The 19,615-nt window shown below is 42.2% G+C and overlaps 1 protein-coding gene across 3 annotated transcripts in view; it reads right to left on the bottom strand.

The window, feature by feature from the left end:
* Positions 1 to 19,615, bottom strand: part of ADAM10 (ADAM metallopeptidase domain 10) — a 127,679-nt gene that overhangs the window by 13,921 nt on the left and 94,143 nt on the right. For all 3 annotated transcript variants that reach the window (XM_073303751.1, XM_073303750.1, XM_073303752.1), the window contains 3 exons: positions 12,460 to 12,623; positions 9,733 to 9,916; positions 2,605 to 2,755 (listed from right to left, as the gene is read on the bottom strand). In XM_073303751.1, coding sequence (XP_073159852.1) covers positions 2,605 to 2,755; positions 9,733 to 9,916; positions 12,460 to 12,623 — 499 coding nt within the window. The remainder of the gene's footprint in view (positions 1 to 2,604; positions 2,756 to 9,732; positions 9,917 to 12,459; positions 12,624 to 19,615) is intronic.

Raw genomic sequence — 19,615 nt, 5'->3', positions numbered from 1 at the left:
GAATAAAGCAGAACTTGCTAAGAAATATGCACATTTAATTGGAATACCACTTAAAACTACAACTGCATACAAAAATAGCGTCAGTTTTGTTATTTCCAATTTGTGTCAACAAAATGTAAACTGAAAAATGTTTTTTGGGGGGTAACAAATGTTTGGTATTCTGTATCCAGCAGTCATGAAAAACACCACATTTACGTTACTTACACTAGAAAAATTACTTTTGCATGCATGTTTACATCTGAACACCTTCATAAAAGTGAAATTTTAGGTTCAGCTAACATTGCCCAAGTTAAACTCACTACCTGGAGGAAGTTTAAAATTAAAGATGAAGTAAAACATTCTTTGAGATTTTAAATGGATAAAAGTTACACATTTTTATTTGTATTGGGTTTTAATATGTGTACTGTCAAGTATCTTAGGCCTAATATATATTTATATATATATTTTTTAAAGCAAAGTTTAAATATTTACTAGAAGTATCTACACCCTTTTCAATATTTTTGGGTCACTTTCATATCGTGCCATATGTGTTGCATTGCCTAGAAGCAAGGTAACACAGATGAAGTTTGATATGTAAAATCCAAGTGCCAGGAAAATCTATTTGATATCAAATTGTATACTTGGGTCACCTTCCTTCGACAAAATGTATCACATATGACACTATGAAAATGACTAAATTCTGAATAAATGTGGTAGAATATTTAGTCATCCACAACAGACAGGCAGATGTCTTATAATGCATTTTAACAAAGCAAAAATGTCTTTTGGAAATACCAGCCTCTACCTGAAAGTTCTCTTATAAATACGGACTTTTCAATATCTCTTGCCATTTGTAATTACTTGCACCAAGTGGTCCAAGGAAGTCTACTGTTGTAAACAGTGTGTGCTTCGGCTCATTGCATGCCTAAGATAGCAATGTGACAGTAAGTTGTATTGATGAACACAATACTATAGCCATTTTTGCTATCATGTAGGCTTGATGAGTGGAATTGTCTTCTAGTGCCAATTCTTGATTTTTTGATCAATGCCAAGTTCAACACTAGTGTCTGGCAAACCATTAACGTTTAATGTATTCATAGACACTCTGGCAGCAGGGAGGATGAAAAAAGATATCACATGCAATGAAGTTAGAGAACAAAGCAGCCTTGTATAGCCGTGAGCCAAGAAAAGCTCATGCTGCTCTTAAATTAGGTCTTGTCTACAGGAACACTTATTGCATTGCAAACAGGGGTATAAATCTACCCTGCAGTGTGGACCCCAGTCCCTCATGCTAAAAATTCTGCAATGCTCTTCAGTCTACCCCGTTTTGAAACTGGGAAGATATAAGTGTCTAGCAGCAGAGTCCACACGGAGAGTTAGTGTGCAGCAAGCTAGTGTAGGATAGATTTACACCCCAGCTTGCCAGACACTAAGTAGACTAGCCCTGAGACAGCCTTCTACAACTGTTAGATTTGTCAAGATTCTGATCTCCTTGCATTCTTTATTCTCTCCCCAAACAGTAATAGTCAGAAAGAGAAAAAGGGTAGGGATCCAATTGATTCTCCCGCCCTCCCCCACAAATCTCTGATACTACTTAACATTAAGAATAACAGACCAAGGGAATGACAAAGGATTAATTACAATTTATACAGCCTTTCTTAGCTCAAGATAACCAGAGAATTTTGACCAGGGTACATATACGTACTGAAATCATCTAATGACAGTACAGTCACCTAAAGTATGACCTTAGTCCAGGTACTAGTGGGCAGATGTTCATATCATAAAATTCTTAACGTTTGACAAAAACTAAACATTCCATGGCAGCTTTAGTAAAGGAGCCAATTGAATTAACAGGAAGACTAAATTTATCAGCAGAATTTGTCCTAACTATACCTGATTTAATCCACGTTAACAAAGCTGCATGGAAAAGTATGTCCTGACACTGCACATTTGCACCTTCCTCTAGCTAAAGAAAGACCTTCAGTTTTAAGAGCTGTCAACCTGATCCTTTTCACAAGCACAAGATATACTGAGTGTCCCTGCTCAATTTTTCTGCAAAACATCCAAGATAGATCAGATAAGCAAGAAAAGGGACTTACAAATTTGGATTTCTTTTAAGACCTTGTCTACAAATGAACGCATTACCTTGCAGGACATCACTAATGTGATAAATATGATTTTGTCCTCAGTAGGGACAAGGACAGTAATGTTTAAGTGTGTTAGCTTGTTGAATTTAGCTCAAGGGATAACTACAACCAACCAACATTTTTAAACACAACTTGTCCCTACTTATACTGGGTCCTAAGGTGTACTTAATGTAGTTAGTTAGAAAGCATTTTAAATTATGCATTTTTCCAAAAGACTAAGAATAAAGTACTCTCATAGTTGCCGACTAAAAAAAAGTTACAATTAGTGCTGAGTTAAAAAAATAACATAATATAGTTAGTGAAATTCCCATTAACTGTTACTACTAAAAAATTAAGGACATTCTAACAATATAAATGAGATTAGACTTCAAGTGTCAAACAGTATACCTCATAGAAGATATTCCTAAAATAAAGCTTGCTAGCCTATCCATAAGTCTGAACAATTCAATAAGCATAATATAACTGAAATATATAATACCTGCAAAGTTTGCCTGGTTTTAACTTGCATTTCTTATCTTCTGGTTGATTTGCATCGTAACAGCATTCATCTTTACACTGGTCACTGTATCCACAATCACACTGCTCTCCTTCTTCTACCATTCCATTACCACAGATGGGCTGGCCAGACTCTGAAAAATGTCAGTATATTTTTGTAACACTACAGAATATAAAAGACATGCATGGTAACTTGAAGTTAAATTGTCATAGGACATAGTTAAGCATGATTGGCAATGTCTACTGAAGATGGGATTAGTATTGGAAGTGCAGGTATGTTACAGATTAGGATTTTGTTGGGAAATTTGAACAGTACTCTTCAGCATCCAGCTGGTTGATTTCTACTACATATTTTGTTCTCATTTTGTATTCAGAACTTCTACTAATAACCATGGGAACTCCTTGTGCAAAAGAAAAGTGAGATCAGAGCTCAGGATGGAGATTTATGGAAAAATTCTCTAAATTAGCATTCAGTTTTCCTGCACTGCTCCCCCTCTTTCTAAAAAATTCTCTGACCATAATAGCTGTTTTGGTGTTCAGAACTGATAATGTCTAGAGCTGAGATCCTTCGTACCAGCAGCTCCAAAGCTTTGTTTCACGGGGACTTGTGCATCCCCACACTACTTTACAAAAGGTTCAGACTCAGTATCATTAAACAAGGCTCTGCAGTGACAATTCTCAAAGAGCCACGGAGGATAAGACACTAGAATAGAATGTGTGTACCCCTTTAAATTATTTTTCGCACAGTTTGTGTGGATAAGGAGTTGAATACATAAGAGGAGGTTACTCACCTTGTGCAGTAACTGACGTTCGAGATGAGCGTCCCTACGGGTGCTCCACTTCAGGTCAAGGTGCGTCCCAGCGCTTTTGATCGGAGATTTCTAGAGCAGTACCCCTACGGGCTGTGCCTGCCTCTCGAGCAGTCAGTGTTCTAATAGCATGTGCACAGCCCGGGCTCCTCAGTTCCTTCTCTCCAACGCAGTGTGTTACAAATTCTGAAGTAGAGGGGAGGAGGGCGGGTAGTGGAGCACCCACAGGGACACTCATCTCGAACATTGTCAGTTACTGCACAGGGAGAGTAACCTCCTCCTCCTCTTGAGAGGTCCCTGTGGGTGCTCCACTTCAGGTGCTGAAAAGCAGTATACCTTAGGATAGATGGGACTTTGGATGAGGCAAGAAGGCTGCTGACAGGAGAGCTCTACCTAATCTGCTGTCAGACGCTGCAGTGTGGATGAGAACATAGTGATTAGCGAAGGTAAGGTTCAATGCCCAGGTAGCTGCCTTGCATGTGTCAGACAGTGGGACATTAAGTAGAAAGGCCGTGGAGGAAGAGACAGCTCTGGTAGAGTGTGTTCTGATTGATGTAGGAGGTTGTATTTGCCTGAGTTGGTAACAAAGGCATATGCAGCCAGCAATCCATTTGGAAAGTCTCTGTGTAGAGATAGCATTTCCTTGTGAGCGCTGAGTAGGAAAAACAAAAAGTCTGGGGGTTTTTCTAAACAGTTTTGTTCTATCCCGGTAAAAGGATAACGCTCTGCGAACATCAAGAGTGTGCACTGTCATTTCAAACGTGTTAGCGTGAGGTTTTGGGAAAAATGTTGGAAGGTATATAGGTTCATTGAGATGAAAGGAAGAGTATCTTGGGTAAGAACCTTGGATGTGTTCGGAGTGTGACCTTATTGTGGAAAAATGTGGTATACGGAGGGTCCACCATAAGCGCCCCCATTTCTCCTACTTGTCTGGCAGAGGTTATTGCTATGAGGAAGGTAGCCTTCATGGATAGGTGGAGAAGGGAGCAGGGAGCCATCGGTTCAAAGGGTGTATCCATCAGGGCTTTGAGGACTAGGTGTAAATCCCAAGGCATAGCAGGCGGTTTCACATCTGAGTAGAATGTCTGGATACCCTTCAGGAACCTTTTGGTGATTGGATGGGCAAAGACTGTTAGTTGTCAATCTTATGGTGGAAGGTGGTGATTGCCACGAGGTGGACCTTGAGTGAGCTTGTGGAGAGGCCAGATGTTTTGAGGTGTAACAGGTAACCCAATATCAGTGGGAGTGAAGCAGAAACTGGAGAGGTCTGCTTATCAGCGCACCAAGATGTGAACTGTTTCCATTTATGCAGGTAGGTAGTGCACGTGTTTTGTGTTCTGCTATGTAGCAAGACGGTGCGTACTTGGTCCGAACATGTTAACTCCACATTAGAGAACCATTGATCAGCCAGGCCCTTAGGTAGAGACATTGTAAGGCAGGGAGAAAGAGTTGTCCCCTGCGTTGTGATAGGAGGTTTCTGAGTGGGGGAAGGGGAATGGGTGGCTTGACTGACATGCGAAGGAGGAAGGGGTACCACAGTTGTCTGGGCCATGCTGGGGCTGTGAGAATGATGTTGGTTCTGTCTGTTCATATCTTCTGAATTACTCTGTGCAATGGAGGCATTGGTGGGAACACATACATGAGAGTTTCAGTCCAAGGGAGAATAAAGGCGTCTCCCCGTGTTTCCCCAGGCCTGCTCTGGAGCAGAATGTTGGGCATTTTTTGTTTGCAGCTGTGGCAAATAGATCCAGTTGGGGATAACCCCAGGTCTGGGGAACGTTGGAAAAAATGTTGTCACTGAGTTCCCACTCGTGCTGTATGGGGAACGATCGGCTGAGCTTGTCTGCAGGGTATTCTGAGAGCCTGGCATGTATGAGGTGGAGATGTAGATGATGTGTTGAAGGCACCTGTTCCAAAAAGCTTTACCGCCTCTGTGCAGAGGGAGCGTGTCCGGGCTCCCCCGTGTCTGTTGACATAAAACATGCACTTGATATTGTTGGTCATGATTCGAATTCGGCAGTTTGGATGATGGGAATGAAATGGAGGCAGGCATTGCATTTGGCCTGGAGCTCTAGCAAATTTCTGTGAAGCTTGGTTTCTGGAGTGGCCCAGAGACCCTGAGTGGTGAGGTGGCCGATGTGTGATCCCTATCCTGTGAGGGATGCATCTGTGGTGATGGTAATTGAAGTGGGATCTTGTCGGAAGGGAATCCCGGTGCAGAGGTTGACTGGAAAGGTCCACAAGAGAAGTGAGTCCTTGACTTTCTGGGGCATAGTTAGTAACCTGTTTATCCTGTGCTTGTTTGGTTTGTATACCATGGCTAGCCAACCCTGAAGGCATCTCATGTACAGGAGAGCATCTGCGACCACAAATGTACAAGCGGCCATATGTCCTAAGAGCTGTAGGGAGTCTCTGACTGTAGTTTATGGGCTGGCATGTATCTGGGTAATAAGGATGCCCATTGTGCGGAATCTGTCCTGGGGGAGAGATGCAAGACCGGTGGTGGAATCAAAGTGAGTGCTGATGAAGTTGATTTGTTGGGTAGGTTGTAAGGTAGATTTGTTTTTGTTTATTTGCAAGGTGTGGAAGCAGTGAAGGATTGCAAGAGTTGCATGGTTTGATTCTAACTGAGTGGGAGACTTGAGGAGACAATCGTCCAGGTAAGGAAATATGAGGATTCCTTTTTTCCTGATGTGCGCTATTACAACTGCTAGCACCTTGGAGAAGACACGTGGTGCGGTGGAGAGGCCAAATTGTACTGCTAATGTTGTGCTCCCACAGCAAACCTGAGGAAATGTTGATGGGCAGTGTGGATAGAGACATGGAAATATGCATCTTGGAGGTCAAGGGTTGAAAACCAATCTCCTTGCTCCAGTGTCAGAATCATCATTGGGAGAGTAAATATTCGGAATTTCTGTTTCTTGACAAACTTGTTCAAAAGTTTAAGATCGAGGATGGGGCGCCAACGCCGTTTTTCTTTTCCGTCAAGAAGTAGTGGGAGTAAACCCCTTTCCCTCTGTGTTGAGGGGGTACCTCCTCTATTGCTCTGAGATGTATGAGATGTTGTACCTCCTGACAGAGCAACTGTTCGTGAGAGGGGTCCCTGAAGATGGATGGGGTGGGGTGGGGTGGGGGGGAGCTAAGGAGAGGAAGGAGATGGCATAACCCAGTCTGATAATTTCCAGGACCCATCTGTCCATAGTGATGGTTTGCCAGTTGGCCAGGAACAGACACAAATGGTGTCCAAAAAATGGTTGGTTGGAGCTGGCGCTGGAGAGGGTGCGAGGTTTTCTATACCCTCGACCAAGACTTCAAATTTGTTTATTTGGGTTAGGAGGGTGGGTCACCACTGCTTGCGGAGGTCGACGTCGTTGGTTTCTGGGCCTATATTGCTGTTGTTGTGTATCATATTGTCTTAAAAGTGGATGTTGTGTAAAGGTGTGGTGATGCGGTCGTTGGTATGGCTGATATCTATATTGTCTCTTCTTTGATGCAGGCATTTGGATGCCTAAGGATTGGAGTGTGGCCCTGGAGTCCTTCATGGAGTGAGGGACCTCATTGGTCGTAGAGGCAAGGAGCTTGTCTCCATCAAAGGGGAGATCTTCGACCGTATTCTGTATCTCCTTCGGAAAGGAAGTAGTAGTAAACCATGAGGCCCACCGCATGACAATGGCCATGGCTGTGGGTCCGGCCGCTGCGTCTGCAGCATCAAGGGCTGCTTGAAGAGCTGTCTGGGAGATCAATTGGTCCTTGGACACTACTGCTTTAAACTGTTGTCATTTATTCTTCGACACATCAATCAATAAATTGCATTACCTTAGCATAATTTTTGTGGTCATATTTTGCTAAGAGCGCAGCATAGTTCACTACTCTAAATTGCAAAGTGGAAGAATACACTTTGTGGCCAAAGGAGTCCAGTCTCTTGTTTTCTTTGTCCAATGGAGTGGACTGGAAGTGTTGATATTTGTTTGTCTGATTGGCCGAGTCGACCACTCGCGAATTAGGTGAGGGGTGCGTAAATAGAAACTCAGAATCCTTAGATGGGACAAAATATTTGCAGTCCAGTCTCTTGTTAGTCGGGGTTATTGTGGTTGGGGTCTGCCAAATAGTTTTATCAGGTTCCATAATGGCCCCATTAATTGGTAGGGCTATTTTGGAGGAGGTCGTAGCTTGCAGGATATCCGTAAGCTCGTGGTGTGTTTCAGGTACCTCCTCCAGGGTAATTTTGAGCTCCTCCGCTACTCTCTTAAACAACTCTTGAAAGTGAGCGAGCTCATCAGTAGTGGGAGATGGTGGTGGGGGCACCGTGGCGTCTTGTGGTGTTATGGCTGTAGAGGTGGTGTGCGGTGCAGTATCTTTTGCAGGGGTGGGGGCCACATCAGGTCTTATCTGGGTTTCAGTGTAAACCGGCAGTGAGGAGCGTCTGACAGCTTTCCTCTGGGGATCCTGCAGAACACCTGAGTGTGGTATATGTCCATGAACCCCAGTGTGGCTACTGCCCTGGGGAGGGCATAGGTGGTCCCATTCAGGGATTGACATACCAGTGTGGATAGCCATGAGGATATGGCGATCGTGCTGTAATGCATCTCCAAGTTGCAGGTAACTGAATCTGGGGAAAGGATTGAGAGGAAATCTGTTAATTGTATTCCTCTTTCTCATCCTCCCACACCTCATTGGAGGGGCTTGAAGTAGTAGGGGAGTACTGAAGGTAGGGTGCTAAAGGTCTCGGTGAGGTGCCGAGAAGAGGAGAGTCAGGAGCATGGGACACCCTTAATTCCTCTGGCTGTAGAAACTGCGGTGGAGCTGACTGAGCAGGACTTGGTGCCGAGATAGCTGTTGGAGGCACAGTCTGCTGGGGCACCAAAGGGTGTCCTGGGGGAGCAAGCTGGCTCTGCGGAGTAGACGCCCCTGAGGTAGGCACAGCAAGGGAAGCTGGAGAGCTCAGGGGGGTCAGTGCTGAGAGTGGTGGCTGGAAAAGCAGTGCCGCAAGATCAAAGGACGGTGCCGCAGCCATCACTTGTACTGTCGGCACTGTAGCAGCTCTTAGCATGGTTGTAACAGAGGTGGCCGAAGAAGAGCTGAAAGAGGCTGGCAACTGGAAGCCCTGAGCCTTGGCACCGTGTAGTGGGGCAGCCGACTCACCGTCGGTGACTGAGGTGCCTGCTGCGTTGAAGGTGCTGAGCCGTGGAACTGGAGTTATCAGAGACCAGAGAGCTGGTTTTAACTTTTTGCCTGAGGAATGGCTCCTGAGGGGAGAGGAAGCTGGCTGTTTTTTTGCTTTCGCTTTGCCTCTGGAGGGTGTCTCAGAGGTTTGCTGGCCAGGGTCAGATGCAGGTCTTAGGGAGTTTTCCAAGAGCAGCATTTTAACCTCAAAGAGCACTGCTGAACTCCGTCTCTAGCCAGGGACGGTAGAGAAGGAACTGAGAAGCCCCGGCTGTGCATGCGCTATTATAACACTGACAGCTCAAGAGGCAGGCACAGCGTGTGCACAGCCCGTAGGGTACTGCTGTAGAAATCTCCAATCAAAGGCGCTGAGATGCATCTTGACCTGAAGTGGAGTACCCACATGGACATCTCTTGAAGAAGAATGGGCAAATGTTATCAAGTTTTCAGAAACTGTAAAGGGGAGAGGGTAAGTCGGGGTAGGCAAATTTTTTGGCCCGAGGGCCACATCTGGGTGGGGAAATTGTATGCAAGGCATGGGAAGGGGTGTGGTGTGCAGGAATGGGCTCAGGGCAAGGGGTTGGAGTGCAGGAGGGGGTGTGGAGTGCAGGAGGGGGCTTGGGGCAGGGGGTTAGGTTGCGGGGTGCAGGAGGGGTTTGGGGTACAGGCTCCAGCCTGGCAGCAGTGTGCAGTGGGACTAAGGCAGGCTCCTTGCCTGCTCTGGCCCCGTGCCGCTCCCAGAAGTGGCCAGCATGTTCGGAGTGGCTCCTGGGGGTGGGGTTGAGCAGATGGCTCTGCTACGCTCTGCCCTCGCCTGTGGGTACCACCCCCGAAGCTCCCACTGGCCGTAGTTTGCCCTCCCCTGGAGTAAGTTCTATTATGAGAAATTAGTCTACATCCTATCATGCTAACCGATATTTTCTCATTGTTTCTTGTACTCCGTCAGTCTGTCCATATCTCATCTGCGGTCTCTTGTTTTATACTCAAACTGTAAGCTCTTTAGGGCAGAGACTTTTTGTTCCATGGCACCAAATGCAACTGGGTCTGATCTATGACTGGGGCTCCCAAGCGGTATCATAATACTGATACATAATAAAGTTAACTCTTTAGCATTTTATAAGGATGACACAAATACATACCAACAAAACAATTATTTCTTTTTTTCTCAAGAACTTGGCTGATATTTCGAACGCTACAGATGGAGAACTTGTTGTTGTTAAGTTTGTCCCCCGATGTAGCTCTTGCATACATGATATAATTGCCATTTTCTTTCTGCCCCAAGTTCTTGGACTCTCCTGGAGTGCATTCCGTTCCAGAATCATGCTGCAAAGCAGAAAATTGTCAACTATTTCAAGCAGATCAGTTTCTGTCAGTTAATTTGCTATCTTTCAACCTATGTGTATAATAGACCCGTGTGGGGTAATAGGATGAGAAACACAAGCTCATATAAAACTATTCCCTTTTTAAAAACAAGTGGACCAAAAAAAAAAGGGACATTCTACACAGGTTTCAAATTGAATCAAATAGACACATAATAGAAAAATATAGCATTACAGAAGTTAATGGTACCTAGAAATGAAAGTGCATCAGTGGAAAATGATTCCATGAAGGAAAATTGTTCAAAATTCTGAATGTTAAAATTATCATTCTTCTTCCCAAGGTTTTATCCATTAATAGCTAATATAGTGTTATTTTTTCTCCCCATCCCATCCTCTGTTTCATCTATCATCTTAGAAAAGCCTAAGAGCAGCTACATACTTAAATGTATTAAGATCAGCAAAAATTCCATAATTGATGAACCCCTACTACCCCCCTCAAAAATTAATTTCTTGTAACGAGGCTGCTCTGTTCTCGCATCCACAAGCAAATCCCAAGCTAGTGAACTCTGCCTTTGCTATAGCGGAGGTATTTTCTTTTTAGACCTATAGTAGTCTGGACAGGCTCAGATAGTTCAAGGACAAAGAAGCAATGCAGAAGAAGAAACCAATGCTCTGTCTGACCAGATATATGCCATGGTTATTACTAAACACTGAATCATCTCCAAAGCACTGACCCAAATGACTATCACTTGTCTATTTCAAAAAGTGAAGAACATCAGAAGCACAGGATGAAATGGAAAGTCACGACAACATCTCCAGCTTAAATGTTAATGGTGGTTTATCAATCTCTGTGTGTGCTGGTTACAGCAACACATCACACACGATCCTTTCTTTTACTGCTTTTACGTTCTATCTGAAAACTTTTGTCAGTGCTCAAAAACCTAACTTCTGTGAGAGCAACCATATCATGTTTACACTAGAGAACCTGACTGTCCAACTGAAATGATTAAATAAAATTGGCTTAAGCTCAAATAGTTTGATGCGTCCATGCTTAGCCACACCGACTGGTATAAAGAATCACAGAAGTTTTACACACTAGCACTGTTTTAGACTACTTCAATTACACTGCCCTCTGGGTACCTGTCCACAGTTCCTGGTATCTCCCAAAAGCAGAGGATTCTGAGATTTCTGAATACTGCCAAATGTCTGTGGGACATTAATGGGAGGACCAGCAGAAACATCTCAGATAGTTCACATTCACACTGTAGGGAAAATGTGGACTTAAGTATGATATGATTTGTGGGGGAAGTCTATTTCTATCCACACTATGGAGAACTGATCATTTATACCATCACCTGGTAACATACATGGAATACTTTATAATATAGAAGTTTCAAAGATTATGATAAATGGCAAAAGCTTTGAAAAAATATTTGACAAGAGTAAGAAACTGTTTAATACCAATATTGTACTACCACTTTTGACAACTGATTTTCCCAAAATATGACCCAACCCTTCCAAGTATATAAATGTGCACTTTTAAAATGGTATTACCACAAAGAATAGCAAATTTCCTGACAAGTATATCGGCTGACTATCCAAGATCAAACATGAGTTTCACAGGCAAGTTCAAAAATGATGTTTCAATTGGTCCAAAAAGATTTTCACTCTGACAGATTTCCTACTTCTTCCATCAATGCACACTGTTACCATTCTGGATTCTTGTTCCAGCCAATATGGTGGAAGTTAGCTTAATGGTTAAATTTCTAGTTTTCTAAAATGTAAAACTTTAAAAGTGACACGTAAAAAAGGAAATATTCTCCATTTTTCACCACCACCACCCACAAACAGAGAAACAAATAAAAACTCAAATTTTTCAGACTGTCACAGTCAAAAGCCTTGAACATAGCACGTGAAGACAACTGCTTCAAAATCCTATTTACAAGTGTAACTCAGAATAACCTGCTTCTCAAAATAAATTAAAAAACTTTAAGGTATAACAAAAAAAATGCAACAGGGTACAAAGGAAAGCCAGTTTTATCCCCATTGTTGGGTGAAAGGACATAACCAAAGTTTTGCCTCATGAGCTGGGACCCTTCCCCTCACTCTCCATAAAATAAGAACTAGTATTTACTTCTCACCATAACACAGATGCACACATATACATTTTTGAAGAAATATGAGTAAGCTTTGCCCTTCCTACTTCCTTTGAAGACTTTAGGAGAGAATAACCCACACTTTTTTCAGAAGAGTAGTCATGAATAAGTGCAGTATAAGAAAGGCTAAGCCAGTAGTTGCTGTAAGCAGCTAAATGAGAAATTAAGAATATTCACAAAAGTCCTGTGGCACCAAGTTCTTCCGTTTGTAGAACATTCACAAAGATCTTAACATATATTGCTTATCTGCGGTCTTTGCTTTTCTTTTGCATGCACACCTATTCATTTATTTTATTAGTATACACATAATGTTAATGATGAAAACATTTTACTAAGTTATTCCCCCCCAAAACACTGAAAATTTGTAATGGAGCAACCATTTAATACTTACAGGAGAACCAAAGTTATGTCCAACCTCATGAGCAAAAGTGATGTGAGAAACCTTAGGAGGGACGTGAGAGCCATAGTTCTGAACAGTGATGATTCCAGTATTTAAGGACTTCTTTTTACCATCAGAATAGAGCTTGCTCTTTTCACATATTCCCCCAGAGCTCCCTGCATTTAGAACAAGAGTTAAACAGCTCAAAAATTAAAACATTTTGAAAGAAAAAAGGTGAGTTGTATTTTTTGCTCTGTATCTTAGTTGAAAACTTACTCTAACTGTATTACAATACTGAAAGTGTGTAGAGAGCCACATCAGTGTTTTTTAATCCATTTGGTACTCCTTTTCGAGTAAAGGATATACTATTTCTGAATACATAAAATTCTGTCCAGTTTCAAGGAAAAAGGCTAACGTTCACAATGTTCAGTTGCATATACTTCAAACCTGCTTTTAAATACTATCTTCCATTTTCCCCCAAAAAGTACTTGTAAAAGACCTAAGATTAGCTACATATCCTAGGGAGAAGGAGTGACTCATTTCTTCACAGTACAATTTAAAACTGAAATGTGGTTTTGACAGGTGGTTAATTATATATGTGTTTAAAGGTCAACGATCAAGGAAGTTACACCCAGTGTTTGAAAACGCAGTCCTGAGACTTATTTTGCTGTAAAAACATTTTCAGAATCTAGAATATTTGCTTTCTAAACAAGTTTTGTCTTGCTAAAGTCAAACTGCAGTTCAGCAAAGTAAGTCTCATGAAATAAGTACTTCGAGGAATAGCCTCACAGGGGAAGGGTGATAAAGATTCATACTTTAGCACCTATAAGTCAGTGAGTAAAAAGTTCAAAGTGGAGCCTTACTATATACTCTATATTCACCCATACATTTCAATGCAGCAGGTCTTAAAGGACAACTCATCTTTCTTTCATACTACAAAATGATCAGATTCCTAAAATCCTCCTTAAATGGACTAACAAAACATTCCTTAGCTGCACATCCAACAGCTGTTAGTCATCCAGACTCCATGTAATGCATTCTTAATTAAGAAATCCTGTACAGATACAAGATAAAACGTGAATGCTATCCAATAGATCAGAGATCGGCAACCTTTGGCATGTGGCCCACCAGGGTAAGCTTCCTGGTGGGCTGGGCCAGTTTGTTTACCTGCCGCATCCACAGGTTCGGCCGATCACGGCTCCCACTAGCTGTGGTTTGCCACATTTGCACACATGGCAATGTGTGCTGAAGGAAGCAGCGCAAGCCGAGGGATGTGCTGGCTGCTGCTTCCTGTAGCACCCATTGGCCTGGAGTGGCAGTCAGCCGAACCTGCAGACATGGAAGGTAAACAAACCGGCCTGGCTCACCAAGGGGCTTACCCGGTGGGCTGCATGCCAAAGGTTGCTGATCCCCGTAATAGATGCAGATAAAGTTCTTGTGAGTGGTGCTTGTGAAATCTACATTCCATCAGCCCTACCCCACTATGCTGCCATGCTTCCCCAGCCAATGGGCCAAAACAGACCCTCTGTGCCACTTTCATGGAGTATTAGGGCAATTAGATCCATGTATTGAATTTCCTAGACTCTTCCTTAGGACAATCACCAACACTGGTCTGATCGATTGATGGATTGGTGATCCCTCGATGGATTGGCGATCCCTTGATTTGAGGATGATCTCTACCATGGATTTACATAAGGTTCCTGGACTCTGGATCCTGGAACCGCAAATCTGCCCGGAGTAGGTACATACATTTTGTGACAGGATGATGGCCTGCTGGGAGAAAGTTATTTCTTTTTCCTTTCTCCTCTCTCTCTTTTCAACTTTGAGGACAAGGCACTTCTCCTCGAAGCAGGCCAGTGCCTGATGGAGGATATGGCGCCATTGGGGTCGGTTGGTTGCTTGCTCTTTCCAGCTTGTGATGTCCACATCAATTTTCTTAAGAGACGCTTTCAGTGCGTCTTTGTACCGTTTCCTCTGACCACCACGGGATCTCTGACCATGGGTGAGTGAAAGTAGAGGACTTGTTTTGGGAGGTGAGAATCTGGCATCCACACACAATGTCCAGCCCAGTGAAGTTGGTGCATGAGAATCATTGCTTCAATGCTAATGACATTGGCTTCAGCGAGGATGCTGGCATTAGTGCAGTGATCTTACCATTTGATGCAAAGGATCTTCTGGAGGCATCGCTCGTGATACCTCTCCCAACTCTTGAGGTGCTGTTGACAGGTCACCCAGGTTTTGTGTCCAAAGAGAAGTGTTGGAACAACAATTGTCTTATAGACCTGGATCTTGGTGGCCTGCCATAGGTCATGGTATGTGAAAACGCATCAAAGCAATTTCCCAAAGGAAGCACTTGTGCACTGAATTCTGTGTTGGATCTCACTTCCAAGTTTTGCATTTTGAGAAAGTTGGCTACCAAGGTAGCAAAAGTGCTCAACTGTCTCCAGAGTCTGACACTCAAGGTGATTTGTTGTGGGTCACGTTCAAGGCCTGAAGCAGGTTGATAGACCACTTTAGTCTTCTCAATATTGAGTGAGAGTCCTAGGCTTCAGTAAGCTTGTGCAAGAAAATCCAGTATGGACTGAAGGTCATTCTCACTGTGCACGAGGATGACACAATCCTCCGCATACTGAAAATCAGTAATGGATGCCCTGAAGACTTTAGACTTCGAGCAGAGACGAAGATTAAAGAGCTGCCCATCCAGTCAATTCCACTGGGGGAGATGATCTCGACTGGGCAGAGATCAATGTTCGTCTATACAGATCCCTCTGTGTTGTACAAGGGTGCTGAGAGCACCCCTGCAAGGCCAATTCATCTGCATAACCTAGTCAGAAGATCTAAATGGTACAAACAACAGACATGAATTGCCATACCAATCAGACCAGAGATCCATCTAGTCCAATATCTTGTTTCTGTCAGTGGTCCTTATGAGATGCTTCAGAGGAAGGCACAAGAACCCCACTATAAGGGATAGTGTGTCCCCCACGTTAGATCTCATCCTAATCTAATAGCTAGATTTTATCTGAAGGCCTGAAGCATGACAGGGTTTAATAAAGCTTACACATTTTGGAAGGGATGATTATACTACTGGACATTCTTGTTATCCACATAAATGTCCAATTTTTTTTTAATCTTGTTGTTCTTTGCCTCAATGACTTCCTGTGGCAATGAGATCTACAGTCTAATTACTCATTATGTGAAAAAGTATTTCCTTTTGAATTTATCACCTTTTAATTTCCTGCATGTTCCTTCCTTGTTCTTGTGTTATGAGACACAAAGAGCAGACGCTCCCGACTGACCTTCTCTGTGACATTTGGTGGTTTTTTTTATGGATTTCTATCACTGCCTATGTGTCTCCATGACATTACTGAAAATGACTGCACAACACTGTCATCAGCAGGATGGGACACAATAGTGAAAGAACAGAAAAGTCATTTGGCTGGGGGAAAATGTGCCCAATACTTAATACACAAGTAGGTATTGATAGTATTATCTAGGTATTGGATAGCTTTAAATGAATTTACTTCAATTTGATCACAACCCTAAAAACATTTGTATTAAGTTTTTAGCTGGTGAGAGGTGATTTTATTGTTTACGAAACTCAAGGGTGTAGTCGGATATTTGTTTTTATAAATATGTAGAATACAAAATAATTTACACTAGATTTATTTTCAGACAAAAATACCATCAAAACCTGTGGTGAGAAACTGGGCTCAAATTGGTCAGGAAATTTTTGAATGATGAAAAATAGTAGCTTGCAGTTCAAAAACAGAGCCATTTCTTTTGTTATCACTATGCACAGAGAAACTCTTTGAAAGAACAGAGTAGAACTTTCTGTTTCAAGTCCTGTCCGATATGGACTTTGGCCCCCAGATCCTTAAATGAATAACTGCTCTTGACATCAGCTCTTGACATCAGCTGTGTGAATTGATGGAGTTAAATCTCCTTTACTTGAATTACCCAGAGAGTAGGCAAGGATGTCTAATGTCTCTTCTACTTTCTGGACTGGCCACAGAGCCTTTTGCTCAAAGGACAATGAATCCATCACAGGAATGAAACTTGTAGGACCCACATCAGAAAACAGCATATATAGATGTAACATTTTTATCTAAATCAAATATTCTCTAAAATTATTTGCTAAAATAATCCTGGATTTTGGGAAAGTCTGGATTTAAAATAAATTATGCCAAATCTGAAATACTAGCTATAAATTTGCCAGACCCTGAAAGTCACTCCTTCACAAAATGTTTGGGTACGAATGGGCAATAAATTCTGTAAGATACATGGGAATTCAAATCTCAACCTAGAAAAGCTTTATCATTTAAATGTTAACCACAACTTCAGCAAATGAAAAAAGATTTGGAGTTCCGGGGGAAGTATACAATTTCTTGATTGGGAAGAACAGCCACCATGAAAATAAACATTCTGCTAAGGATATATTTCTTGTTTCAAAATTTTTCTATGACTAGCCCAGATACAAACCTAGGAGGAATACAGAGGATGCTGTTACAATTTACATGGAATAAGAAAAGGCCAAGAGTGAGTGCAGATACTTTGTACAGATCCATTGAACAGGGTAGATTAGCTGCTGCAAATGGCAGTTTCTCAAATGTGGGTCCAAGAGGGTACTCCAGGGGGTCCATGGGACCTGCAGACCAACTCCTCCCCCTGTTCCCCAGCATGCAGGAGGTTGCTGGGAGGGAGGGGGAGGAAGGGGGACAGGGCTGCTTGGGGGAAGGGACAGCAAGAGGCGGGGAAGAGGAGGGGCAGGGGTGGAGCCTTGGGGGAAGGGGTAGACTGGGGGCAGGGCCTGGGATTCAGTGGGCAGCTTGGGGGCCCACAGTAAAAATTTTAAATCAGAATACGGGTCCTTAGGTAACTAAAGTTTGAGAACTGCTGATTTATGGTATCATGCCGGCCAGCTCAAAGCAGGAGTGGAGTGGGGGTGCCCAGCCAAACACTGGGTCTTTATTGAACAGAAAAATTGTGGTACTTTAAGTCTCTAGGTCGCTCCAGAAGTTTACACACATCCTTTAGCAAAGGCTACTCCATGGGTTTGGGATAGAATTAGAGAAATTCTTTTCTCTCGCCCATCACACCCATTGCAAATATTCTAGATCTTAAAAGAAATTGCAAACCAGAGAGCTTCAAAGACTGGGAGAGCCATGGAATACATGTGGTTGGCCAGCCTATTTTGGGCTTGTCTACACTTACATTTTATAGCGCTCTAACTTGCTGGCTCAGGGGGGTAAAAAAATCACCCCCGAGTGCAACAAGTCTGAGCGCTTTAAAGTGCTAGTGTGGACAGGCTCTGAGTACTGGGAACCATGCTCCCAGCGTTCTGAGATAATCCCCTCGCACGTGACCACACTCGCACTTCAAAGCGTTGCCGTGGGAGTGCTCCCATGGCAGCGTTTTGAAGTTTCCAGTGTAGCTATGCCCTCAGTAAAGAAACTTTTCTAACTTGTTTAGAGATCACAACTAATTTTAACTGGCACTAGTACTTTCAAGTAAGGCATTAGGTTTCTCAACTTTCTAGAAAACCTGTTTTATACAGAAAGCTAACAAATAGAAGCGATGGTATCTGGTCAATTAGGAAACAAAAAAAATAACTAATTTGTATTAATCTTTGCAGACAGCTTTCCTGACAAAAAAAAATTCATATATGACTCACTGGGGAAAGGATGTGGATAGACAAATTACCCCAGAGAAAGGGGGGTTAGTCTGGGAGAAGGGGGAGGGGGGGAAAAAAAAAAGGAGGACCAGTAACCTCAGCCTGAAACACAATTTCTTGAAGATACTGTTTCAATGGCCCTCCAAACCAACCAGGCTAAAAGATATTGATAGACTGAATGGGGATACATGTTAGAGAAACTGTGGTGAAAAAGGAGATTTTATGCATATATGGTGTTCCGTTCACTCCTTGGAGAGTATTGGGAAAAAGAAACAGTCCAACCATAAAGGAATGGTTTATTTAAAAAAAAAAAAGGGGGGGGGGAGAGAAGAGGTTGTGGTTATGGAAAAATTAACATACAAACTATGTACCCAGCAAGAGAGAGAAGACAGATAGATACATAGATAAAGGGTTACCTTTTATTCAATACTCAAGAACCCAGCAAAGCTATCCAGTTTTTTTTTTTTAAAACATTTGATAGACACACCTGACCTATTAAACATGTATATTGAGATTTCACTCAACTTCATAAAAATCAATAGAAATGGCATATTACAGGTGTTTTAATGATGCTCACTCTGTACTATAACACCCTATTAAACAGAAACATCTGATGACTATACTCCTGTATGTCTCATTAAACAAAAACTAACTGTTTTAATAATTGTTTTGTTTCTGATATTTACATGGCCAGGACTTGTCAACTTTTAAACTATTTAGGAAATCTTAACAATAATAACTTGGTTAGATGCTTGTGAATTTTTAAATAATGAGAACTTTTTTAGTTGTGGGAATGCAAAAAACATAATGCCTGTCATAACTACAGTTAACTTTTATTTTGTGTATTTTAGACATGATGTAATTAATAAGATCTTGTGGAACCATGGACACTAACAAGTCTAGGTTTGCACAGCTGGAATTTTTAATGAGACATAAGTCTATAAAAATTTACATTTACTCAAAGCATAGACAGAATATTGGGAAAGCCAGGTTAGAAATCTTCATTCTCGGGCTTATCATACAACACTGATAAGACATCCAAGAATAAAAGGTGCCATATAGACTGATCAGTTCCAAACTATTCATCTTGTAAAACTAATGTATCCAGGGTGTTCCAAACATCGCATTTCCTAAAGGATCAATTATACAAATAAGCAATATGCGGTAGCCAAAGCAGCAGCTGTTGGTTTTTTTTTGGCAACTCAAGAACAATTGTTTTAAACTAATATGCTTAATATTTCCAATTTTTAATGTTCCTGAAAATGAAGTTGATCCTACAATCCTAACTCCAGGCCATGTAGGTCACCATTTAACACAAACATCTACTATTTCCCTTGAAATAGAGGACACTGCTGCCAAATACCACAAGCTGCAGTGAAAGATAACATGGCCAAATACTCTGCAAGTCTTTCATTTCACATATCCTACAGTGAGAACAATGAACAGCCACCTATTGAATTCAATGCTGGATACCGAACAAGATTAACTAATTCA

Source organism: Lepidochelys kempii, chromosome 10 (assembly GCF_965140265.1).
Source record: "Lepidochelys kempii isolate rLepKem1 chromosome 10, rLepKem1.hap2, whole genome shotgun sequence".
In the NCBI taxonomy this organism is placed as follows: Eukaryota; Metazoa; Chordata; order Testudines; family Cheloniidae; genus Lepidochelys; species Lepidochelys kempii.
The sequence above is the reverse complement of the archived record's forward strand: the minus strand, read 5'-3'. Positions and strand labels throughout refer to the sequence as shown.